The 27018-nt window shown below is 42.2% G+C and overlaps 2 protein-coding genes across 6 annotated transcripts in view; one reads left to right on the top strand and one right to left on the bottom strand.

The window, feature by feature from the left end:
- Positions 1–6018, top strand: part of GLB1 (galactosidase beta 1) — a 156482-nt gene extending 150464 nt beyond the window's left edge. For both annotated transcript variants that reach the window (XM_073630640.1, XM_073630639.1), the window contains one exon: positions 5524–6018. In XM_073630640.1, coding sequence (XP_073486741.1) covers positions 5524–5763 — 240 coding nt within the window. In that variant the 3' untranslated portion in view covers positions 5764–6018. The remainder of the gene's footprint in view (positions 1–5523) is intronic.
- Positions 6019–11083: 5065 nt separating this feature from the next.
- Positions 11084–27018, bottom strand: part of TPPP (tubulin polymerization promoting protein) — a 146608-nt gene continuing 130673 nt past the window's right edge. For 3 of the 4 annotated variants that reach the window (XM_073630636.1, XM_073630638.1, XM_073630637.1), the window contains one exon: positions 11084–12445. In XM_073630636.1, the coding sequence (XP_073486737.1) occupies positions 12248–12445 (198 nt within the window). In that variant the 3' untranslated portion in view covers positions 11084–12247. The remainder of the gene's footprint in view (positions 12446–27018) is intronic. The other variant, XR_012244443.1, reaches the window with a different exon arrangement.

Below are 27018 nucleotides of genomic sequence, written 5' to 3'. Positions count from 1 at the left end.
CCCCAAGACCCTCAGACAGAGGAGCTCTGGGATAAAGGAGATGAATCCCTTTCAGAGGATCGGGATGGGATGGATGATTCCTCTTCGGAGGATTCAGGTGGAGAGGGACCCTCTGCGACTTCCCAAGAGGAGAAAGTCTTAGTGCAGATCCTCACTGGATTGGTCCGATCCACATTTAAGTTGCCCATACCTGAAACTGCTAAAGAATCCTCTTCTGCTTTGGGGTCACTGAAACCTTTCCAAGCAGCACATGCTTTTCCTGTTCATACTTTACTTGAAAAGCTCATTTATTCTGAGTGGGATCACCCAGACAAACGTTTTTTTCCGCCGAGAAAGTTTTCAACACTTTATCCGATGGAAGAAAAGTTTATTAAAATGTGGGGAATACCGGTTATTGATGCCGCCATTTCCTCCGTAAATAATAGCCTGACTTGTCCTGTAGACAATGCTCAAATGCTCAGGGATCCTGTAGATAAAAGGATGGAATCCCTATTGAAGGATGTTTTCTCCTTAGCAGGATCAGTGGCCCAACCTGCAGTAGCAGCGATTGGAGTCTGTCAATACTTAAGAGACCATGTTAAGCAGGTCATCAAAGTATTACCTGAACAGCAGGCCCAGGGGTTTGCTAACCTTCCAGCGGCCTTATGCTTTGTGGTTGACGCCATTAGAGATTCTATCGTGCAAACCTCCCGTCTTTCACTGGGGTTGGTGCATATACGTAGAATCCTATGGTTGAAAAATTGGTCAGCCGAAGCACCATGTAAGAAGCTACTGGCTGGGTTTCCATTTCGTGTGCAAGGTTGTTTGGAGAGGACTTGGATAACTATATCAAAAGAATCTCTTGTGGGAAAAGCACTCTCTTACCTGTCAAGAAGAAGAGTAAGCGTCCCTCTTTCAAACGGACTCTTTCCCCAGCGCCGGAGGCTTCAGCCTCCAGGCAGTCTCGACGGCCGCCTCCATCGGGGTCCAGAGACAAGAGTCAACCCCAGGGACAAAAGAAGTCCTGGGGAAAGAAGCCTACTAGGCAAAACACTAAGACCTCTGCATGAGGGGGCGCCCCCGCTCACTCGAGTGAGGGGAAGACTGCGACAGTTCTCAGAGCTCTGGCACGAGGACTTCCAGGACAGATGGGTAATCTCCACGGTAACCTTGGGGTACAAGCTGGAGTTTCAGGAATTCCCCTCTCCTCGGTTCCTCAGATCAAGTGTTCCCAGAGACCCAGAGAAGAAGCAGTCGCTCCTTCTAGCGTTAGAGCGACTTTTGTCGCAGGAGGTCATTATGATAGTTCCCGCAAAGGACCAGGGATTGGGCTTCTATTCCAACCTTTTTACGGTCCAAAAGCCAAATGGGGATGTCAGGCCCATTCTGGACTTAAGGGATCTGAACCGATTTCTAAGGATTCAATCCTTCCGCATGGAATCAATTCGAACGGTAGTTCCCACCCTGCAGGGAGGAGAATTTCTGGCATCAATAGACATCAGAGATGCATATCTGCATGTGCCCATTTTTCCTGCTCATCAGAAGTTTCTGTGCTTCGAGGTAGGAGGGCGCCATTTACAGTTTGTGGCTCTGCCTTTCGGGATAGCCACTGCACCTCGAGTGTTCACAAAGATCTTGGCTCCTCCTCTGGCCAGATTAAGGGCTCAGGGTATAGCTGTCATAGCATACCTAGACGACCTGCTCTTGATAGACCGGTCGGTAGCCTCTTTGAATGGAAACTTGAGGACCACAGTCAGGTATCTAGAACACTTGGGTTGGATCCTCAACTTGGAAAAGTCTTTCCTAAAACCAGTAAGAAGACTGGAGTATTTAGGTCTGATTATAGATACAAGCCAGGAGAAAATATTTCTACCCCAGGCAAAGATCACTGCTTTGAGAGAGCTGATTCTGACAGTAAGGACCAAGAAGGGTCCCTCAGTCCGCCTTTGTATGAGGCTACTAGGGAAGATGGTGTCTTCATTCGAAGCAGTTCCCTATGCTCAGTTTCACTCAAGAATGCTGCAACACAGTATTCTGTCGACCTGGAACAAGAATGTTCAGGCATTAGACTTTCCGATGCACCTGTCGCATGCGGTGCGTCAGAGCCTCAATTGGTGGCTCATACCCGAAAACCTGCAGAAGGGGAAATCCTTTCTACCGGTTACCTGGACGGTGGTAACAACAGATGCCAGTCTGTCAGGTTGGGGAGCAGTTCTGGAACAGGCTGCGGTCCAAGGGGTATGGTCCAAGACAGAGAGGACCTTACCCATCAACATTCTAGAGATCCGGGCGATACATCTAGCTCTAAAGGCCTGGACTATCAGGCTACAGGGTTGTCCGGTCAGGATCCAGTTCGACAATGCCACAGCAGTGGCTTATGTCAATCATCAGGGAGGCACCCGGAGCCGAGCTGCTCAAAAGGAGGTGAACCAGATCTTAGTCTGGGCAGAGATGCATGTGCCATGCATATCGGCAGTTTTCATCCGGGGAATAGAGAATTGGCAGGCGGACTATCTAAGTCGCCAGCAGTTACTTCCAGGGGAATGGTCTCTGCATCCCGACGTCTTTTGGGCCAGATGCCAAAGATGGGGGGTTCCAGATGTAGATCTCTTTGCATCCCAATTCAACAAAAAGATAGACAGATTTGTGGCAAGGACAAAAGATCCTCTTGCATGCGGGACGGATGCGTTGGTGATTCCGTGGCATCGGTTCTCACTGATTTACGCATTCCCGCCTATTCTGCTACTACCACGACTCCTTCGCAGGATTAGGCAGGAAAGGAAGTCGGTACTTCTGGTGGCCCCCGCTTGGCCCAGAAGGACCTGGTATGCAGAAATAGTAAGGATGTGACAGTAGGTCCCCCGTGGACCCTACCGGTACGCCCAGACCTGTTATCTCAAGGTCCAGTGTTCCACCCTGCCTTACAAACGCTAAATTTGACGGTTTGGCTATTGAGACCCACGTTCTGAAGAGTCGTGGGCTCTCAGGTCCTGTCATATCTACCTTGATTAATGCAAGGAAGCCAGCTTCCATGATGATTTATCATAGAGTCCGGAAGGCTTATATAACCTGGTGTGAATCCAGAGGTTGGCATCCCAGGAAATATGTCATAGGTAGAATCCTTGATTTTCTACAGATGGGATTAGAGATGAAGCTGGCCTTGAGTACCATCAAGGGCCAGGTCTCTGCTTTATCAGTATTATTTCAGCGGCCACTTGCTACGCATTCTTTGGTCCGAAACTTTATGCAGGGGGTGATGCGTCTTAATCCTCTAGTTAAAGCGCCCCTAAACCCCTGGGACTTGAATTTGGTCCTGGCTGTGTTACAGAAACCGCCTTTTGAACCAGAAGTCAGATTCCTTTGGTCTTGTTGACAAGGAAATTAATTTTTCTGGTGGCCATCTCTTCTGCTAGAAGAGTATCAGAATTAGCAGCTCTTTCCTGTAAGGAGCCTTATTTGATTATACACAAGGATAGAGTGGTACTACGCCCTCATCCTAGTTTTTTACCGAAGGTGGTTTCTGATTTTCATTTAAACCAAGACATTGTTCTACCTTCCTTTTTTCCAGATCCCTGTTCTCCGGAAGAGAGATCTCTACATTCGTTGGATGTAGTAAGAGCAGTTAAGGCCTATCTAGGGGCAACTGCTCAGATCCGCAAGACGGATGTTTTGTTTGTGCTGCCAGAGGGTCCCAATAGAGGACAGGCAGCGTCAAAAGCTACCATTTCTAAATGGATTCGACAATTGATCGTTCAAGCTTACGGTTTGAAACAGAAGATTCCTCCGTTTCAGATCAGGGCACATTCCACAAGGGCTATTGGTGCTTCTTGGGCAGTGCATCACCAGGCCTCTATGGCTCAAATCTGCAAGGCCGCAACTTGGTCTTCAGTCCATACATTCACCAGATTCTATCAGGTGAATGTGAGAAGGCATGAGGATATCGCCTTTGGGTCCTCAGGTCTGATTGCACCCTACTTGGTCGTGGTTCCCCCCCCTCAGGTAGCATTGCTCTGGGACATCCCATCAGTAATTACTGTGGCTCTGTGTCCCGTGATGTTCGAGAAAGAAAATAGGATTTTTTAAAACAGCTTACCTGTAAAATCCTTTTCTTTCGAAGGACATCACGGGACACAGAGGTCCCGCCCCTCTTCTAATACACTATATTGCTTGGCTAAAAAACTGAGGTATCCCTGCAAGGGGGAGGGATTATATAGGGAGTTGAACTTCCTGATAGGGTGTGCCAGTGTCCAATCACCAGTGATACCTATATAACCCATCAGTAATTACTGTGGCTCTGTGTCCCGTGATGTCCTTCGAAAGAAAAGGATTTTACAGGTAAGCTGTTTTAAAAAATCCTATTATCCCAAGCTTTGAACATCTCGCGGAGCACTGTTAAATAATCATCCGAAAATGGAAAGAGTATGGCACAATTACAAACCTACCAAGAAAAGACCGTCCACCTAAACTGACAGACCAGGCAAGGAGAGCATTAATCAGCGAAGCAGCCAAGAGACCCATGGTAACTCTGGAGGAGCTGCAGAGATCCACAGCTTAGGTGGGAGAATCTGTCCACAGGACAACAATTAGTCATGCACGCCACAAATTTGGCCTTTATGGAAGAGTGGCAAGAAGAAAGCCATTGTTGAAAGAAATCCATAAGAAGTCCCGTTTGCAGTTTACAATGAGCCACGTAGGGGACACAGCAAACATGTGGAAGAAGGTGCTCTGGTCAAATGAGACCAAAATTGAACTTTTTGACCTAAGAGCAAAATGCTATGTGTGGTAGAAAACTAACACTACACATCACCCTGAACACACCATCCCCACCGAGAAACATGGTGGTGGCAGCTTCATTCTGTGGGGATGCTTTTCTTTAGCAGGGACAGAGAAGCTGGTCAGAGTTGATGGGAAGATGGATGGAGCCAACTACAAGGCAATCAGAAAAAAAAACTGTTTAGAATCTGCAAAAGACTTGAGACTGGGGCAGAGGTTCACCTTCCAGCAGGACAACGACCCTAAACACATAGCCAGAGCTACAATGGAATGGTTTAGATCAAAGCATATTCATTTTAGAATGGCCCAGTCAAAGTCCAGACCTAAATCCAATAGAGAATTTGTGACAAGACTTGAAAATTGCTGTTCACAGACGTTTTCTATCTAATCTGACAGAGTTTGAGCTATTTTGCAAAGAAGAATGGGCAAAAATTTCACTTTCCTAGATGTGCAAAGCTGGTAGAGACATAACCAAAAAGACTTGCAGCTGTAATTGCAGCCAAAAAGGTGGTTTTACAAAGTATTGACTCAGGGGGCTGAATACAAATGCACGCCACACTTTTCAGATATTTATTTGTAAAAAAATTTGTTAACCATTTATCGTTTTCCTTCCACTTCACAATAATGTGCCACTTTGTGTTGGTCTATCACATAAAACCCCAATAAAATTACCTGAAGAAATTCAGAATAAACGGCATATTGTCATTTGAAATAGGCATTTCATATATAAGATGTATTCTGTTTCCTTAATTCATCTTCTTGATTTTATAGGGACAGATTTGGATCAATGGCTTCAATCTGGGTCGGTACTGGCCAGCCAGAGGACCTCAAGTAACATTATATGTTCCTATGCACATTTTGACAACATCTTCATTGAATAATGTCACAGTACTGGAGCTTGAACATTCTCCCTGTGATACTGGGAAATGCGTTGTAGAATTTGTGGACAAGCCTATTCTATCTAAAAGAAAAACCTTTATTAGACCGGAATATTTTTTTAGCAAATTGTGACTGTCCAAGCAAAGATCATTATGTTGCCCCATAAAGGAAATGTTTAAAAATGTGCTTGTTACTTTTGTAAATCTTGGATTTCTAGTGTGATCTCTGGAATAAGGGTCCTAACACTGAACCTCTGAATGTCTGACAAAAGATTGTAAATGATATAATTGAAACATTTGAGTGAAAAACCAAATCATTTTCATGTGATTTTTTTGCACTGTACAGATTTTAATCGGCCTCTAAATAAAATTATTCATCATGTCTTAATTGATAATGTTGTTTTAATGTGGTCCATAATAACAATATAGACCTTGATGAAAGACATGTAAAGACAAATAAGATGAAGAAAGAGGACATCTTAGTGATGTTGTGAAGAAATTCACGTGATATGGAGTCCCAGTTTCAGCAAAGATGGCATTACCTCATGCTAAATCTCAAGACTAACATTTAAAGCCGAACTCTAAGGCCTCATGCACATGAGACGCTGTTAAACCCGCGTTCATAGGCAGTTGGACACTTTTTTCAACTGCCCCTGAACCCATTCAATGTTATCCTATGTGTCCATGTACACAGTCTCGTTTTTTGGCATTTTTAGGCAGTTGCGTTTAACCTCGTTTTCCAGAAGCAAGAAAATGGGTTCAGACGCAAAAGTTTTCCACGTTTCAGACGCCAAACGCGGCTAAATGCCGTTATCGCGTTTAGCCGCGTTTGCGTTTATAAGTGTTTTTGAAGGAACATTTTATGACCCAACTCTGGGGCCCCATATCTCGGGCCACTTGGTGCTAGGAACCCCAAATTTGGTGTGCTAACACAGTTGGACTAACACCATAACATATCCAAATATGCCAAGTGGCCCCAAGATATGGGCCCCAAAGTCTGGTCGGAAAATGTCCATTCTCTGCTGCAGAAAAGTGCTTGACATTTTGCGACCCGATTTTGGGGCCACTTGGTGCTAGGAACCCCAAAGCAGATGAAGCAGAGTCCTGCTGTCTGTGTCAATAGACGCAGCAGCAGGACATGGAAATGCGCCCGCACGGGTGTCCCGAAGGAAAGCGCTTTTCCGATGCCCGGCACCTGAGAAGAGGAGGAGCCACGAGCACCGCTGAGGGACACGAGAAGAGGAGGATCGGGGCCACTCTGTGCAAAACCAACTGCACAGAGGAGGTGAGGAGGTACGTATGACATATTATTATTATTATTTATTTATTTTTTTAAAACAAACGAGGGTTTAGTAACCCTTTAAGACCAGGAGCACGGTGATTGGAGCTTTTCTTCAGCAAGATTTAGGAACATTTTTTGGACTGTGCAACATTTATTAATAATTCTTATAAATAACATTTTTTTTTTCACCTTTTGGACTCAAGCATATTTGGTTTGTTTTTTTATCGTTTGTTCACATGCAATTATCATGTATGTTTTAGTGCCCTGATTTTCATTGGTTCGCTTTTCAGAGGTGGTTTATTCACTCAAAGGGGGGCAGCTTCACATTTTTCTGCATATTTTTGGTTGGTGCCAGGACTTACTAATATTTCTCACAAGGTGAAAAACAAGCCAATAGCCATTCAAAAATAATATCCTCATGAAAGATGATGGTAAGTATCAATAGTCCAATTTGCCAGGTGGAGGAACAAACGGGAAGACATGGATCTCTGCTTGACTCATATTGTGAGAACTCTCATACTGGTAAGGAAGAGATGAATTTCATCAAATCTATCAACCAAATGGAGAGAATATGGCACAACAGCAAACCTGCCAAGAGACGGTTGCACACCAAAACTCACGGACCAGGCAAGGAGGGCATCAGAGAGGCAGCACAGAGACCTAAAGTAACCCTGGAGGAGCTACAGAGTTCCACAGCAGAGACTGGAGTATCTGTACATAGGACGACAATAAGCCGTACGCTCCATAGAGTTGGGCTTTATGGCAGAGTGGCCAGAAGAAAGCCATTACTTTGAGCAAAAAACCTAAATGGCACGTTTCGAGTTTGCGAAAAAGGCATGTGGGAGACTCCCAAAATGTATGGAGGAAGGTGCTCTGGTCTGATGAGACTAAAATTTAACTTTTTGGCTATCAAAGATTATGCTATGTCTGGTGCAAACCCAACACGTCACATCACCCAAAGAACACCATCCCCACAGTGAAACAGCATCATGCTGTGGGGATGTTTTTCAGCAATCGGGACTGGGAAACTGGTGGGAGTTGAGGGAAAGATGGATGGTGCTAAATACCGGGATATTCTTGAGCAAAACCTGTACCAATCTGTATGTGATTTGAGGCTAGGACAGAGGTTCAACTTCCAGCAGGACAATGACCCCAAACACACTGCTAAAGCAACACTTGAGTGGTTTAAGTGGAAACATGTAAATGTGTTGGAATGGCCTAGTCAAAGCCCAGACTTCAATCCAATAGAAAATCTGTGGTCAGACTTAAGCCTCATACACACAATAGGACTTTGTACAAACTTTCCCGTGGATTTTTGTACAAAGGGCGTTGGCCTTAAACTAATTAAGCATACACATAGCAGGACTTTTTCATCCAACTTTCACCAAATCACATAGTTTTTCAGCTCTTTACTGCCACCCTTTGGTCAACTTCTGTATCAGCGAGATTTGACAACTGCGAGCCCCATCGCGGGAGCCGGCTCGCTCATCGGGAAAGGAAAAATGTGTTTTTATCCTTTCACGATGAGCGACAAGCATTGCCGGAAGTGCTGGAAGTCGGAAGAAGACCCCCAGAGCTGCCTAATTACTTTTAAAAACCTGTCTAGTGTGTTTTTTATTGACACTTTTTCCCCCAGGTGAATGGGTAGGGGTATGATGTACCCCATACTCATTCACAAGGGGGGGGGGCCCTTATTACAACGGCCAGGGTTGTCGGGAAGAGGCCCTTGGCCTCATCAACATGGGGAAAAGGTGCTTTGGGGTTGGGGGGCCCGCATTCTCACGGGCAGGTACTATAGTTTGTACAAAGTCCGATGGCTTTGTGTACACACGATCGGACTTTGCTCCATCGGACTTTTGTTGCTGGAAAGTTTGTCCGTTCGCACAGCCAACAAAAGTCCAATGAAAACCAAAAAAGTTTGTCCGATGGAGCGTACACACGGTCAGATGTTGCCCCACAACAGCTAATTTGCATGTTTATTGTCAAAAAGTCCGATCGTGTGTACGGGCCTTTAGATGGCTGTTCACAAGTGCAAACCATCCAACTTGAAGGAGCTGGAGCAGTTGTGCAAGGAGGAATGGGCAAAAATCCCAATGGTAAGATGTGGCAAGCTCATATAAACTTAACCAAAGCAACTTGGAGCTGTGATAGCTGCAAAAGGTGGCTCTACAAAATACTGACTTTAGGGGGGGTGACTAGTTATGCACATTGGCTTTTTCTGTTATTTTGTCCTATTTGTTTGCTTCACGATTAAACAAAAATATATATCTTCAAAGTTGTGGGCATGTTCTGTAAATTTAAATGATGCAAATCTTCAAACAATCAAACAATCCATGTTAATTCCAGGTTGTGAGGCAACAAATCACAAAAAATGCTAAGGGGGGTGAATACTTTTGCAAGGCACTGTATATATGGACTTTTTTGCACATTAAGCACGTGGCACACTTTATTTTTATGCAGAGTTTCATATGATATACTGTAGACTAACATGCAAATTACATCACTGTTTTTTCTGATATTTTTATAGTTTTCACGCAGGATATTGGGTGTATGTGTTTTTTTTTTTTTTTTAATGCATTCAGCACGTCAATACTTTATTGCAAATTTCATAGTACTATATTTACCCTACACATTAGGAAATTTTGGAGAAAATATTTAAAGAAACAGTACACTTGATTGCTATGCACGTTATATTTAAAGAGACAGTACACAATTTTATTCATTTTATTATGATCACGACACAATTAAAAGAGGCACTGACGCCTACACCTCTCTCCCTATACACCTACTTACCCATCCCACTTCAGTGAGATTTTTGAGGTAGGCAGCAGCCTTACCATTTAACCATAGCGCGGGATCTAATACTCCATTTAATGAACTCATTACATACTTAAAAGTTTAGTAAGGACCCTCCAAAATAAAAATAAAACATTTTGTGAAAGCAGAATAAAATGTTGGTAGTCTCGATTTTGTATATCACCCAATAGGTGAAAATCAATTTTTTAGAAAATCTATATTTTCAGAAAAAAGTAAGTTTAACTGTTTTTTTTTCTTTAATGCACACAAGCACATTATGATCTCTAAATGTTCAATTCATTATAAAATATATGTTTTATAATAAACAAATAAATCTAGCCCCAAAATTGTGTGTGTTTATAAAAGATCGAAAAAAAATGAAAATTCCAAAAACTGTAAATAAATGACACATTAGGAACCTTTACAACTCTTCAGTTTAGTGGTGTTACCTTATATGTATAACTTAATAGGTGTGTTTCCAAACTGTGTGCATGTGTATATGGCTTTTTACATTTTTTCTCAAAAAAGCTGTTCATTTTTTTAATGTAATACTATCACAAGAGGTAGGGTACCCACGTATGACACGGTAAAGAGGTATGCTGCAGGTTTTTTTTTTTTATGAAAGAACTGGTGGTCTGTTGCCCCGATGTCTCCTCTGTATCCAGTCTATGAAGATCAGGAATAGTAGGTCCTAAATCTGCAGCTCAGACAACTGGTGCACTGATTTCATGGATCTCCTACCACTGTCTATCCAGCGTTGCCATGGAGAGGTCACGGGTTCACAGAGAAGGCTAGTAATCCCTGTTACCATCCAAGTTGCTTCTAACAAAAGAAAGCCAATAGATCAATTTTACAAAAAGCATGTTTAAAGGGGTTGTATAGGTTTGTTTTTTTTTGTTTTTTTTAAAATAACAAACATGTCATACTTACCTCCACTGCGCAGTTCGTTTTGCACAGAGTGGCCACGATCCTCGTCTTCTGGGGTCCCTCAGCGGCTGTCTCAGCTCCTCCCCGCAAGAGCTAACCGCCCTCTGGGAAATGCTCTCCCAAGGGGGTTAGCTTGCGGACACACTCCCGTGTGATACAGTCGGCGGCCATAGCCACCGACTGTATCACTCGGCCCCGCCCCCCTGGCGCGCCACGTCATTGATTTGATTGACAGCAGCGGGAGCCAGTGGCTGTGCTGCTATCAATCATCCAATGAAGAGCCCACAGGAGCTGGGGGGAAAGCAACGAGGGATCGGGCCCACGGAGATTTGGGGCTCAGGTAAGTAAAATAGGGGCATTAAGGTGAAAAAACACAAAGCTTTACAACCCATCTAACCCTTCGATCACCATGATTGTAGTATACATTATGGATCATGCAATATATATATTAAGATGAATAATCAATATTTATTAATTTTTACCAAAACAATGACAACTAAAAGGAACTTTTTAACAAAAAAACAAAAAAATTGCTGTACACAATAACAAATATAATTAAGTGACCCATAATACAAATTACATTAAAATTAATAAATAAGAATTTAGAAGAAGTGACATGAATCTGTCTATGTAATAAGCAAGAGGATCTATTCACAGTCCTGTATATAAAAATGAATGCATTTAATAACTGCATTACCATGTGTAGTGGAACTAGAGTACACAGGTATATGAGATCAGTTTGTGCTTTGCTTTTATTCCTCCACAGAAGTCATTGTGAATGCATAGTAAAGGCATCTCAAAAGCCCTTAGGGTCCTTTCACACGAGTGTCATCAGTTGAGTCACGTTTTTGCTGAATAAAAACCGATGAATATGGATTCAGGTTTACATCAGTTTGCACATCCGCTTTAGTTCAGCTCAGTTCACATCCATTTTTTTTTTAATTGTAGAAACTAATTATAGGCAGCAACAGTTTAAGAAAAAAAAATTGTCTTGCTTATAAATGGATATAAATGGAAGGGACGTAAACAGATAGTATTCATTTCTAGCTGTTTATATTCATTTAGATCCATCTAAATGGAAAAGGATGCAGCCTTGTTCCTTTTAAAACGAACCTGGACAGACAGAGATGCAAACGGATAATCCATCCCTTTACATCTGCCTGCCCATAGACATTAATTGTGGTTCAGTCTGAATCTATCCAGGCAGATCCAAATTGTACACCTGTGTGAAAGAGCCCTTGTGCTTTTGCATACATTTTAAACATGCAAAAATTATCTACAACACACAAAAAATCACGCCAAACTTTAATGCATGACAAGAATGAAAAATGCTAATTACATATTTGAGAAATTGTTAAATGTGTGAATTGGACCAGAAGTGTTTTACTCCGTTATCAATCATATGAATATGGAGTAACATGTTATATGTCTTTATTAAACTTTAGTGCTGAAAATTTCACACATACATGGGCATTGCCATCTTTTTACATTAGGGGAATGTCTAGAAGTGCTTCTCTTGTTCTACACAATTATAGCTGATGTTAACATTAAAACATTGCTAATTCTGTACCATCTTTTGGCTGAAACAATATTCTTTACTGATATTTTTGTCCTATTTGCTCGACTCATGGACTTTCTGATTATATGTGCCTGCATGTTTGTAACCTGCAACATATCCAGATCGATCAACTAAATCTTCTCGGCCAGCTTTGCCCCTTCCTTTTCCTGAAGGATCAAACCTTTCCTTGTGAGACCCCGTAAATTTAGACACATCTGTAAGACGGGATACAGTTGGAGAGGATACTGCTTTCTGTTAAAATAAAAAAAAGAGCATCAAAAACATTAATTCTCAATACACTCAAGATGTTCAATTTTCTAGTCAGTAAAATGTGTTTGTGTACCTAAACTTTTGGAAATTATGTTTCAATAGGCTCACTTCATTGGACATGCCTGGACATGCACAAATAGTTGTTTGCCTGAAGGCGGATATAAGGCTGGCGATACACAGTGCAAATTTCTTTCCTGTAAAAACGGGTCAACGCTGACGGAAATTGGCAATTGTCTTCTCCCGGCGAGGAAAGGGGGGCATGGGCGAGTGGGAGAAGACAGTGATTATAGCAGCCTCTAGCGATAATCATAAGAATCTGGCAGGCTGGTTATACCCAAGTGATTGATTAACTTCGTACATTCAGCCTGGCCATTTACGGTTCGAATCTCGGCCGGTTCCTGCTGAACTGGACGAGATTCAAACCGTGTATGGCAGGCCTAAGAAACATTCTTAACAAACGTTCAATAAATTAAAATAGCCTTTTCTACCTTCAGTCATTTTTTTTTCAACTTTCAATCTATTAAATCTTCTGCTCTTGTTGTTTTAACTTTGGATAGAAAAACATTTTCTTCTGCCAGTAAATACCTTATCCAGCCCACTTTCTATTTCTTGTCTAGTCATTAGCCTAGGCTTATGACGACATGCACAGCTCTGTCTCTCTAACTCTCATGAAAGTTTGCCAGGAAGGGAGGGGGGATGACTCATAAGAGGGCCAATGAGAGCTGCAGAGCTGGAAGTGTGCCTCTGTGTCTGTGTAAATCCAGGAAGGGAACAGGCAGCAACTTCAGCAGCCCACAGTTAAAATGGCTGCAGCCAGACTTAGTGGAGGGAGCTTTGCGCAGCATATTTGGCAAGTACAGACTCACAGTATATATAAAATAATATGCAAAGTGGTTGGAGGGAAGCTTCAGAATGGCAAATATGTTTTTATTACAAATTATGTGAGCAGACTGCAGTTCCTCTTTAAATGTAATACCACACTGTTTATTGTTGGGAAAAGAAACAGCTAGGTAAAAAAAAAAAAAAAAGCTAGAAATGTGAAGATCTCCGATCTAGAGGGTTAAGACGATATAGAAAAACTATGCAAGAAAGGAGGTGCTAGGGAGTAGTAGATAGTATTAGTTATTAGGAATATAGTGGGAGGTGAATAACATAATTAAGGTGCTACAGAAATAAAACTTGGAAATTAGTACATTTGCACGTTTACATAATAATAATAAACTTTTAATGGAAATTTACCCATCCAAATAATGTTTTTTTTTTTTAGCAAGAAACATACATTCCACATTATTAATTATGCTATCAAAATTAGTGTGTGCTGTAAATTGCCTCCAGCATTGTTCCTGTTTTGCTGCAAATTGCCTCCAGCATTGTTCTTGTTTTCTCTTGCTGAAGCCCCGAGAGCCTTAGCAGCCTCTACAAATTTGCCACAGAACCAAAAAATAGAGAGCAACTGAGCATGAGCAGAGTGAGACCGTGTAATGTTAAAAAAGTATAGGCACTGATTTCTAATGTTTTATATAATGATACCTGCAAAAGGGGCCAGCCTGAAGTGAGCTAACAGGACGTCATTTTCTGACTAAAGCCCCACTTTCAGACAGTCAAATTGTGGCTATAATAGAAACATATCTTACTAACAAAAAAGTATGACCGACAGCATAATTTTTATATTTAAAACAAACAAACCAAAAAAAAAAAAAAAAAAGGATTTGTCTGCTTGTAAAATGCGGTTTCCTGACGCCAACATGGCAGCATACTAGTGATAGAGCTCCGCCTCTTGACCACTCCCTCAGGACCAGTGAATAGCATAAATAAAAGGCCTAGTTAGACCCCACCCCATTCTTCTCTTTGTCCTCATACCTCCACACACCAGTGAAGAGTAAGCAGTATTATGTCCCCCCTCTGCCTCCGTGCAGCATCCGGCTCGGTTGAGCCTCTCCCAGTGCGAAGTCCCAGCGCTCAGGCTGCTAACATGCGCTATATAGTCTGGGAGTCCCTTCTGTGGGTCTTATTGGGGCCTCTGCAGTGTTTCCTCTTTAGGAACGAAATCTGCTTTTAAAATTGGTAACAACTGCAGCGCTTGTGGAATATGTCCGGGTCTCAGGTGGACTGAAATCCTGACACATGATTCAAAACCCGAACTCTCCGTGTGAATCTTGGACAGGCGGCACACCCTAGGTGTCTGGCGCCCATGAATCTACTTTGCAGAGGCTGCCTGCTGGCTAAGTGGGTGGCAATTCTGTCTAGCAGCACTGGGGGAGCTGGTTCAAATGCTAATGCTTGTGTTGAAGTTTCTCCCTGTGTCGGTTTCTCACCACAATCCAAAGACATGCACTACACCTACTATGCCTTATGACCCACTCTATGTGGAGGGATGTTGACAACTCATGGCTCTGGAGGTTCTCATTGGACTGAAGGGGGCCTGGGTCCTTGCTACATATATTACAGATGCAGCAGTCTGCTACTCAAAATATGAAGGCTGACCAGGAAGTCCCCCCTAGTTGCTTGTATAGCCACTGAAAGAGTACTCTGGCACCTTGGCGGCTAGGGAGGCCATATGGTTGAGACCCTGGTCTGCGTATTGCTTCCTAGAAACAAGAGCGGGGAAGAATGAAGGGGATTCGAGAAAAATGTCTGTATAAACGGGATGTCGAAACTGTATACTCTGAACAAGCTAATGGTCAACCTGCTCCTACATACTGTAGCATCTGCTTCTTGGATGAAGGTATCAGACACTCACGGTCACTTTGGGAGATTCCTTACTGCTCCTCTCTTCCACAAAGCTGCCAAGTCCACCACAACAGCTGGTGGGCTGCTACATTGCTTACAGACACCCCAGACTCAAGAGGGTATGCAAGTTTTCTACCCAATCCTGTTTGGAGTTTGCAGGAGTTGTTGGTTAGTGTCAAGTTGCAGATCGGAAGAGGTTGAACCCTGTGGGGCCCTCTTTGAGCTCTTTAAGACGGAGTCCATTAAACAGTATAACCACATGGCTGGAGGCTGTTGCTGGTTCGTCAGGATGCCTATCCTATCCTCACACCTTAGAGGGAAAGCAAAGCCGAATTTCTCCATCCCAATGGTTGGTGTACCCGGGGGTGCTCTGCTAGTTCCTCTGTTTTATTTTCATCAGAGGAAGTGGTGACAGTCAGGAACAGATTTCTGAGAACGAATACTTCTGCTTGTTTGATGGCTTCTCAGTGCCTCAGTCATCTGGTCACAACATCATCATGCATATAGAGGATTCCTGGGGTGCATGGGCACCTGCGCAAATTTCATCTAGAATTCTTAGTGCAAGGGAGGAAACAGGATAGAACACAGTTAATAAGTGTTACTCAGTATGAGTAGCAGTCCACGGTAATGGAAAGACCTTGAGGAAGTCTCAGTCTGTTAGGACCTTTTAGACTGGAGAATTGTTACGAATCATGTCTGCAAGACAGCCGGGAAGATGTACTGCGAGGGACTTTCAGTCAAGGCAAACAGCTTCCCAGCCAAGGAGGGTAATCTGGGGGTTCAAACAGCCCTTTTAGCGCTTTGGCCTTACTACAGAGTCAAGGAGGACCAATCTTCTTGCAGTTTAGCAACAGGGCAGCAGTCGTCTATATTCAGCTCCAGGATGAAAACTCGCAGCAATATGCTATTAGGAGAGGTGAAACCCATAACGCCTGGGGCGGAAGATCACCAGCAAAATTTCGGAAGCAGTTTACCTCCCAGCGGAATTTTCTTTTGAACAAGTACAAGATTCCGAGAGCACAAGGAGTGGGTCTACGTCCCAGGTCTTCTCTGAGCTGGTCCACAGGTGGGGCCTACCACAGACAGACCTCCTCGTTTCCCACAGTAATCACAAACTTTGGTCTGATTTTGTTTCAGTACCCCAAGGCGCAAGGGGCAGATGCTCTGGTCTCTCCCTGGGACTGCAATCTAACCTATATGTTTTTCCCCAACATTTCCCGTAAATGAGATTCCTCTTGAGGCTGTCAAGGGAGAACATAGCTGTCATAGCCAGTCCTCCATATTGACCAGGAGGCCCTCGGTTTTCCCTGGCCGTTCATTTCAGGATACAGAAGACCTTTCCCTTCCATAGCATACGCAGACTGGGGCTGCAAGAAGACATTCAAGAAGACATTCTACTTACATCTAGACCTAATTCTGGAACAAGTTTGCTTTTTCTTGGTAGGGCGAGACATTGATCCTATTGTCCTTCAAGTCTCAGCTGTTCTATACTTCCTCCAGGCCTTAGCCCACACTCGTGAGCTATGTGAGGATAGGCTATCTCGGCAGTAACACATTTAAATGGGCCACTAATCCTTCAGTTTGCACAACTTTTGAGGGTAGTCGTGAGGAGTTGGTCACCAAGAAAGAAAGATCTATTGGAGTTGCTGGATCTCATATCAGTTTGTTCCGACAGAGCAATGTTCGGTTCAGGCCATCACTTACAAGGCAGTATCCATTACAAGAACTTTAAGCAGAAGGTTATCAGAAATTCAAGCTCTTGGAGCTTCAAAGTAAAAAAAAAAAAAAATATATATATATATATTACTTTCTTTCCAGAAAGTGTAGAGTTGGGTCTTGTAGATCATCCTGCATCAAACATAACAGCAGCCTGCTATTTAACAGACAGCTGGACATAGCCTAACTTTCCACAACATCACACAGGAAAGTCACACGTACTGTTCATTTTCAGAACTTTTAAGTAGTATCTGTCCACAATGGTCCCTTTTAGTTAATCTAAATAAACCTTTTGTCATTCTAGCTGGGAATCCTCAAGGGAAAGAGGTTACCGCCTGGATCCTAGTAGGCTTGGTTGTGCATATAGGACTAGGGGTCACGAGCCTCCTTCAGTGGTGGCGGAGCACTCTACCAGAGTGGTTGAAGCCTCATAGGCAGCACATTCAAGAGAATCAATGGTGCTTATCTGTACAGGGGTATCGTGGTCTCTTCTACATTCCTACTCAAACTTGACGGAATAGACCCGGGGGACTTTATAGGAAGTACTATTCAGTCCTCTGTCTCATCCTAATTAGAAGATTGGTTTGACAAGTAGATCCCACCCTGTCAGCTAGTTATTTATCACTAGTATGCTGCCATGTTGGCATCAAGAAAACTGAAAATTGTATCAAATACTTACCGTAATTTTACTTTTCCTGACGCCAAACCATGGCAGCATACGGTCCCACCCTTATACGTTTCGGTATGTAGCTAATTACAGAGAATGGGGTGAGGCCTAACTAGGCCTTTCATTTATGCTATTCACTGGTCCTGAGGGAGTGGTCAAGAGGCGGAGCTCTATCACTAGTATGCTGCCATGGTTTGGCGTCAGGAAAGGAAAATTACGGTAAGTATTTGATACAATTTTCCGTTTTAAGACCAAATCTAAATGAATATATGTGCAGATCTTGACACTATGAAATCTATATGCATAAATTTAAATCTCTATAAATTAAATTTAAATGCAGCTACAAACTGAGAAGTGTTAGGTTATTAAAAGCAAGTCCTAAATACATTTTTTCTACATTACAAGATAAATTTACCTTGATGGGTGAAGCTACTGACCATATATTGTACCATATCAGGTGTGTGCATATCGAAAAGTTTAGAATACAAGGTGCCCTGCAATACTGAAATATTTCAATATAGAATAAGACTAAAAACTAATTTCAAGTTAAAACAACTTAGAGTTGTGCTTTGTTTTATGGACAGGGATGTGCAAACTTTATATTACAAGGCCTGCACAAAAGACGAGTGTTATATATATTTATATTACCATCAGTACAGAAAGGTTTTTTACAGCAAGAGTTATGTGGTTCAACCCAACTGCAAGAGTGGCAATATCAATAATGGAAAATAAAAAAATAAAGTGGACAACTTTTTCCTTCAACTAATGGTATAAACATTTACTAAGACTAGTATGGTATGATTTTGCAGTCTGGGACATTTTCCTTTCCCAGTGAGGCAAAATTGCCTATATCTGCCTAGAAAAGGGGGGATGTTTTGCCTTTACCTGAACTGAAACAGCTAAAGTTTGTAAAAGGCAGGATTTTTATTATTTTTTATTTCATTATTTGCCAATCTACAATTTAGTTAATTATGTAATACAAAGAAGAAAATAAAAATGATACACAGATTAGTACACTGCTGCCACCTTATTGTATGAAAATATAAAACTTTCCTCCTACCTCTTCCTCCCCATGCTTTGCCCCCCCCCCCCTTTTTCTCTCAACTTTTTCTAATTCCAGGCTTTCACAATTTTTCATTTTGATACAGTCACTTGATTTTCCCCTTTCTATTTTTTTATGTATGTATACTGTAAGTTCCAAGGCAGCAGAACAGGCCTGAAAGGCATCACCATAAAGGTACAGATAAGGCATGTAGTCTCAAAGATAAGGAGTAACCCCTGAAGAGACAGACATCGCTAAACATCAATCATTTCCACATAACATACATATATGTTATACAATTCACAGTGGAATGCCTGAAATCCTTGCTGTAAGTGCTACATACATTTCGTGAGCCTAGAGCCGTACGTCTAGCCCTGAGACTGCCAAACACATAATATCTAGGCAGCTTCAATGTGAAGTATGTTTAGTATAAAAAGTGTCCCCTCCCCCTCATAGCAGGGAAGCGAGGAAGAAAACAACAAATGTTGGGGGGGTATGGTTCCCAACTTTAATTGGGAACAATTATAACAAAGAAGCCGTAAGGAGAGAATGAAGAAGAAAAAAAAAAATCTGCACTCCAACTGCTCCCGCTCCCCCTTCTCATGGGAAGAGCAAATAGTATCATCTAAAAGGTTCGCAAATCAAGTCTCAGCCAATCAATGTTTAGAATTTGAAAAGCTAGATATTGTGTCAATGTGCTGCGAAGCGTAACTATACACAGTCCACAGTGTCCATGTATCCCTGAATTGGTCTTCTCTGTTATAGAGTAAGACCAGGCTGATTATGCTAGTGTGTGCTGGCTTCAAAATAGAGCCAGAGTTAGAGCTCAGGGACCCACCCTCCTGAGGGAGGCCAGAGTGTGTGAAGGGAGTCGTGTGAGATGCTACCGTGCATCAAGGTCAGTTTGGTATAGAGGAAGGCCCAAGCCTGAGACAAAGTCCATGTGGGACGGGAGCAGCCAGGAAGCTGTAGAAAGAGTCCAGGAGGGACGAGTGCAGCTAGGAAGCTGTAAGGAAAGACTCTGAGCTAAAGTACCGCGCTGGGCATAACCATGGGATGTGTTTAATGGTTAGGCAAACCAAAAGGTGTTTGATGCGTGAGAAGAGCAATATGTATGATCTATTGACTTGCTTTTAAATAAAGGTGGGCTGTCATGCCCTAAAATACAGTTTTGGACAGGCGCAACTCATTGTAAGTGCACCTACTGATTAGAGCTGCAATATTATTCATGGAGAATTGTTATCGCAATTCTCCCCCCACACAATCTCAATACCGCATTTAAACGATTCTTAGTGCAGTCATGATATATAATGACACAGTGTACAAATTGTCAGCTCACATTTCAGGAGATAAAAGCGTACTGGGATCAAGGGTGTCCCTGGGATGCTGGCATCGGTATTGTGGCGGGATGGTAAGGTAACCTCGACTGGAGGGGAAGCCATCAGCTGTGGTGGAGCCAGTGTGGAACACAAATGGCACTGATACCGGAACTGAAGTCAGCAGAGAACATGATGGTGATGCTGTGGACAGGTTTCTTCTTCAGACAGAGGTCCCGGAGACACCGCACCCTTGATCCCTCTCAGCCGTGTACATGCCTGGCATGCTTTTTATCCACTGAAATGTGAGCTGCTTATTTTTACTGTGTGTCTGATCACTAGTTTAGAAAGCCCATTACAGAGGAGGGGGAAATCCTAGTTCTCCCTATGTCCCCATGCACAGATCTGCAGCTTTATTTCAAATGGTTACGTAAAAAAAATTAAAAATGTGTGTATATAATCTCTAATAGCCCCTTTGACATTGATAAGGGCTGTAATAGTCCCCAACTCCCCATTTGTATTGTCTGTAATGGGATAGCCCATCCTATCATACACAACATTTATAACTGTTACGCCTATACCCTTACTATTGATTGCTATTACACTCCATGGAAACGATCAATATAAATAAATAATTATTAAAAAATCTTCAAACTATAATCCTGTATATGATGTGATGTCCTGTGAATTCTTACACAATACTGTGACATTGCAGCATAAAAATAAATGAAATATTGAACAAACCATATCAACTCCTTAAAATGTCCTTTTTAAATCAATAATATTTCAGTGATTTCATAAACAAATATGTCCCATATTAAAGTGCTGGTGCTTCAGCGAACCCATCCTATCATGCACCAACTGCCTCCAAACTTACGGTCTCTTGTATAGGGACAGGCAGGTGCACAAGTTTGACCAACACTGCTACCCCTGGTTTACAGCAGGAACATGAAGGTTGTAGGTGGCACTGGCCTCCCTGGACATCCATGGGTCCCTATGTGATATAGACCAAATTTCATACAAATTTATATATATATATATATATATATATATATATATATATATATATATATATATATATATATATATATAAAATAAATATAAAAACACCTCAAAAATACACAATCAATAAACCCACATTAAATCAACAAGAAAAAAAAGGGGGGGGGGGCATAGTATTGGACTCTTACCTTTTTTACTTTTCCTTATATTTATTGATTTTGTATTTTTGAGATTTTTATAGTATGAAATTTGGTCTATGTAACAGAGGATTTATGGGTTGTGTTGCGCATTTTTACAATTTACTCTTATGGACATTTTCCCGGTGTTTTGGCCCATTAGTCCTTGAGCGCTAGATTTATTGTGTGACTTATAAAAACACGCTGCTTGTTTCATTGCCTTTTAAATGACAGTGCATTAGCTGCAAGTGTTTTTACACTAAGGCGGATGACAGTGTGCGCCTTCGTTTTGTTTCTTTTTTAGGTACATGTGTTCACCGCACCAAATACTAAGAGAAAGAGAGCTGCAGCAGCATCTTAGTGATTGGAGAATATACAGAACTCTTTAGCCCAGCTGGGGTCTTCTGTATCAGCGCAATCACTGGTGCCTGGTGGATGTTTTTGTTGGATTTTCTAATCTAAGTTCAGCCAATCATATTTTCAAGAAAAATAACGCTTGTCTGTTCGCGATCTGGAGATCACACGCAATCACTCCTTGAAGAAGTTGAAGTCGCATCGGGTATTGCGCGAGCCAGATGTACTTGTGTTGACTGCATCAGAACAGCAGATGCGACAGTCGAGAAGTTACAAACAGAAACTAAACCGAGTAGAATAATGGATTGAGGCAGAGCAATGTGCAAGTCAGTCTGATAAAAACCTGGACGCTGTTTTAGTACCAAAAAAAAGGATCTTATTCTGAAGTGTGGGCTTATTTCAGTTTTAAACCAGATAATACTCAGCAAACCATATAGTGCAAGCAATGTTTAGCCATTGTTTGTGCACCAAAGGGTAACACCACCAATCTGTTTAATCACCTGAAACGTAATCAGGTACAACAGTATGAGATGATACAGAAAAACAAAACCGGCGCTCAATCACAAAGTACCTGCAACCAGACAAAACAAACATCAATTAAAGCAACAATATTCAATGCAACACCATGCCCAACAACCTCTCCCAGGTACAAAGAAATAATGGACGCAATCGCATTTCACCTGGCTAAAGATATGGCTCCCGTGACCACTGTTGAAAAAGATGGGTTTAACAAAACTAACTCAAACCCTTGATAAGCGCTATCGCGTACCCTCTCGTAATTATTTTTCACATGTTGGAACTTCTGCTCTGTATGACAAATTCCTGTTGAAACGGAATTGCGAGGTGTACTCAATTTTGTAGCAACTTCTGATTTATGGTCCAGTAGAGCAATGGAACCATACATGAGCTTAACGATCCATTTCATTACTGATGATTTTGAGATGAAAAGTTGGTGCCTACAAACAGGGTTTTTCCCAGAGGACCACACTGGTGAAGCTTTGGCGCAGGGATTAAAGGATGCTCTCATAAACTGGAAACTGGAGAAGGAAAATCTTATGTGCATCACTACAGACAATGGAACCAACATAGTAAAGGCCATATCCATAAATCACTGGACAAAACTGCAGTGTTTTGGCTATAGGCTTCATCTCGCAATAGAGAATGCGATGAAGGACCCATGAATTGAGCGTGCTATGGGTTTGTGCAAAAAAGCTTGTCGGGTGTTTCAGCTACAGTTGGAGGAGGAAGAGGGAGCTTTCTGAGGCACAAAAACAACTCTTTACCAGACCACAAGCTCAAGACAGAGTGTCTGACAAGGTGGGGATCTAGGCAGGCTATGGTGAGAACATGGTGACCCATGTCCTCTCTTCTGACCACAAGGCTAGGTAACTCTTGCCAACATGGCTGTGGACAAGACTCTCACCTTTCAGTGCTGGGCTCAGCTCTTCCTTCTCTGAGCTGGCTGCTCAGCTGTCAGCTAATTGCCAGCTCCTATCTCTCCACAGTGACTCACCTGTTGATGATATCCTGCTGGTCAGTCCTGCCTACTTAAGCCGTCCAGTCCAAAGGATCTCTGCCTTCGCCTTGGCCACATCTTTAGAGATGTTATCCTGTGTTCCTGTTAAAGACTTGCTTGGCTGACATTCCTTCTGGTTTCAGATCCTGCTTGCTGTTCTACTACTCTGTTCTCTGCCTCACTGACGTTTTGGCTTGTCTGACTATCTGTTCCAGTTCCTGAACTACAGTCCATCTCCGAAACGTAGGGTTTCTGGATTGTGTATCCTATGTCGCATGTCTGTACAATTAGTATGCATCCCTTGTTCTGCATGTTTTTTCTTTTTACTACATATATTTCTTATGACTAATAAACTTTATATACCTTTTATATTGTTGTTATGGTAGTGCCTTTAAAATCCCACCCTTAGGGGGTTTCTCTAGTTCCAGTTCCTGAACTCTGGCTATGTTTTGACTACTTTTACTCTGTTTACCTTTTTTTATTATTATTTTTATTAAACAAGTGTGATTTAACTGTACTTCTGTCTCAGTCTGATTCATGGTTTCTGACATCACCCCACTGGCAGACTTCACAGATGCTCTTTCAGGAGAGCAGTATGTCAGTGTCTCTTCTGTGAAACCTGCTCTTTTTCTTTTTCAGTCTTCTGTTTTGGCTGTTAAGGAAGATGACGTTAATCTTATTTGCACAATGAAAACAAAGATCATGGGGTATCTGGAGGAAAAATATCATGACCAAAGAACACAAGACCTCCTCGACATAGCCACAACCCTTGATCCCAGGTTTAAGATGACTTATGTCAATGGGGATAACCAAACTGCTGTCCAGAACAGACTAAAAGATGAGATGTCAAAGTTAACAACAGTTAATGAAAGTCTCCCTACAACTACTACTACTAGTAGTAGTAGCAGTCCTGCAAAGAAGACTTGAAAGACCTTGGATAGCTTTTTCAAAGCAGCACAAAATAATGAAGGGCCACCAGATCCAGCCTCAGACTCACAGCAACAACAATCCATCAGCTTGGCCTTGGAGCCTGGAGCCATGTCTTACCTGTTCTTAGGCAACACTGACAATGAAGATGATCCATTAGTCTGGTGGAAGGCTCACAAGGAGAAGTATCTGAGATTGCCTGCACTGGCTAGAAAATATCTGCACTCCTGCAACCAGTTCCCCTTCTGAAAGGGTTTTTAGCATAGGGGACAACATTGTCTCTTGTCGCCGTTATGCACTGAAGCCGCAAAATGTTGACAGGCTCGCGTTTCTAGCTAAGAATCTTTAAATCAATTTATCTGACATAATATCTGGATGTTTTTTTTTAATGTAATGGTAATTTCTTTATTTCACAGTACATTGTTTTTCATTACATCTTTCAATTTGTTGTAAATTTTTAAAATAAAAAAAGTTGGGGAATCGTGATCTTTATTCTAACCAATTTTCTTAACAATGATTCTAATTTTTTCCAGAATTGTGTAGCTCTACTACTGATTGAGTTTAAACACCCCAATCTTACATATGCTGGAGGATGCGGGCAGCAAAAATGGCTCCAGATCCTCGCAGACCAGAATTACTGTGATTACTATAAAGTCTGCTTGGAGAAAGAGATGGTACGCTATCGTTTCCTGAGTTAAAATGAACTGTTAAAAAGTGCCTGACTGCAGAGATGGGGCAGTCAAACTGCAAAAAGGAAGCAAGATTTGCTGAGATAAGAGACAGAACTCTGTAGCTGGAGGGGTTGTTACTGACAGAACAAGCCATAGACTGGTGCAAGTTGCATTTGGCCACACTGGAGCAAGGGAAAAATGAAAGTAAGCTATCACTGGCATCGAAGGAGAAATCTGTGAAGCTGTCTTCATACGACCTATGTTGTCTTCTGAACATGTTGAGGACATTTTGGATGAGTTTGCGATGATTACTTCCTACAGAGGGTGGCCCAGAGGCTGCTGGGCTGAATTGGTGCAGCCTTTTCTGACAGAGGAGTACCAAGGGGTGTACAGCTTGATGGGTCATAACCAAAATGACTACGACAGGTACCTAGAAGCAATCCAATCTAGAGAGCGCTGGAAAAAAAAGTTCTGCGGGGAGAATGTGGTCTTCCATAGCAACAGGAGAAAGTCTGTTTGGAGAAAGAAGGAGCTACAGCAGTGATGTGGCGCAGATTCTAAGTAAAGGTGTTTGAGCAAAATTGTCTATTGTTGACCCTGGCAACCATGGAGAACATTTTGTTCAGCCTACAAGGGGTGGCAGAAAACCAAGAAACTGGTGATTTCGTATTATGCCTGTGAAGTCGTCTGCCCAGAGAAGAGGGCACAGTATTCAGCATCCTGCAAGGGGTCTGACCATGTGTTTGGGTCTGCTGTTACCTCTGGCAACAGGAAACCAGTTTTGCCTACAGGAGACATTGGAAAGTTTAAGAAGGCTCCAATGTTACCCTGCGACCTTTTGGGGGCATTAGCCTGTGAGAGCACAGCCAAGAAGGGACTACGCCCTCAACTGAAGTTTCCAATATCTGCCAACTGGAATGGTAAGAAACAAAGAAAAGTGACGGCAGAAAGAGACAGAGTAGTCCATTGAGTCTGCCCATTTTTATTTTTGTTAGCTTCATTGTCTGAGTTTAGATCTGTTTGTCTCAAGCATGTTTGAAGCCATTTACTGTTGACTGTCTCACTACCTCTGCTTGTAATTTATTCCAAGCATCAACTACTTTTGAAAGGCAACATGTTTTTTTTTTCTACTGTAAGATGTTTCTGAACTGAGAAATCTGGTTACATCTAGCCTGGATACTGTTGGGGATAGCCTAGGATGCCAGTACAGCAGGTTTACCCAGCAGGGCTATGTAACTGAAGAATGCATATCAGAACCTTCATCTGGAAGAAAGGAGTCGCACATACCCCCTGGCGGGGGAGTATGGGATAGGAGAGCTTGGCTGCAAACAACCTGGTATAATGAAGATTGAAGTGCCTGATTACCATGGCTGCAAACAAAGCTTCAAGGATCAGCTGCTGTTAAATGACCGACTTTCTAAATTACAGAACATCAAAGGGCAGCTGTTACTGAAAAGATGACCCGGGTCAGAATTAGTGATTCATGGACTATTTGCTGCTCTTAGTGGAGATTACAACATGCTTACTGGAGGATGGCAAGAGAAGAACAGGTCGGCCTCTTATCGATTTTAATTTGTCAGAATGCTAGACAGGCCAGCAGTGGGTGTTTGTGTGGGTGGTGTGTGAGTGAGCTTTAAAATCTAGAGTTACTTCCTCTTGCCTCTTTTCCATTGAGCTCAGCTGAGACAGTATATCGAGGACAACCTTACGTAACATATTATATATGTTCTTTTGTTTTTTTTTATGCTCTGTAATATTAATTTAGTGTTTTATGTTAGTGTTTCTACTTTCTTGTTAAATAAATGAGACCCTTGCTTATTAAAGTCGTGTGTTTATTTTATAGCTAGCATTGTTGTTGTACCATCACCATTACCTGTATCAAAGCTTTGATAGACTTGCTGATTATAGGAATAGACAAGTTAATACATATGTATAATACATAGGGGGAATCCAAAACCACCCCACATATATTTTAACTACCCTTTCAGTAAAATAATACTTTTTAAGATTAGTTTTGAACTTTCCTCCAGTTAGTTTGAGATCATATCCCTGTGTTCTTGATTTTGGTTTCATATTGAAAAACTGCCCTCCTGAACTTTACTTACCCTCTTTCATGTATTTAAAGGTTTCAGTCAGGTCTCCCCTTTCCCTTCTTTCTTCCAGACTGTACATATTAAGTTCCTGAAGTCGCTCTTGATATGTTTTATCCCCCAAAACTTTCACCTTTTTTTATTACACCCATCTCTGGACTCGTTCTATTTTATTAATATCTTTCTGTAAGTGAGGTCTCCAGAACTGGACACAGTATTCTAATTGAGGTCTCACTAAAGATCTATATAGAGGAATCAGAACCTCCTTCCTCATGCTTGTGATCCCTCTAATGATGCGTCCCAGAATTCTATTTGCTTTTCCCACTGCCTGGTTAAACGGTTTGCTAA

This window comes from Aquarana catesbeiana, linkage group LG05 (assembly GCF_042186555.1).
Source record: "Aquarana catesbeiana isolate 2022-GZ linkage group LG05, ASM4218655v1, whole genome shotgun sequence".
Taxonomy (NCBI): domain Eukaryota; kingdom Metazoa; phylum Chordata; class Amphibia; order Anura; family Ranidae; genus Aquarana; species Aquarana catesbeiana.
The sequence above is the reverse complement of the archived record's forward strand: the minus strand, read 5'-3'. Positions and strand labels throughout refer to the sequence as shown.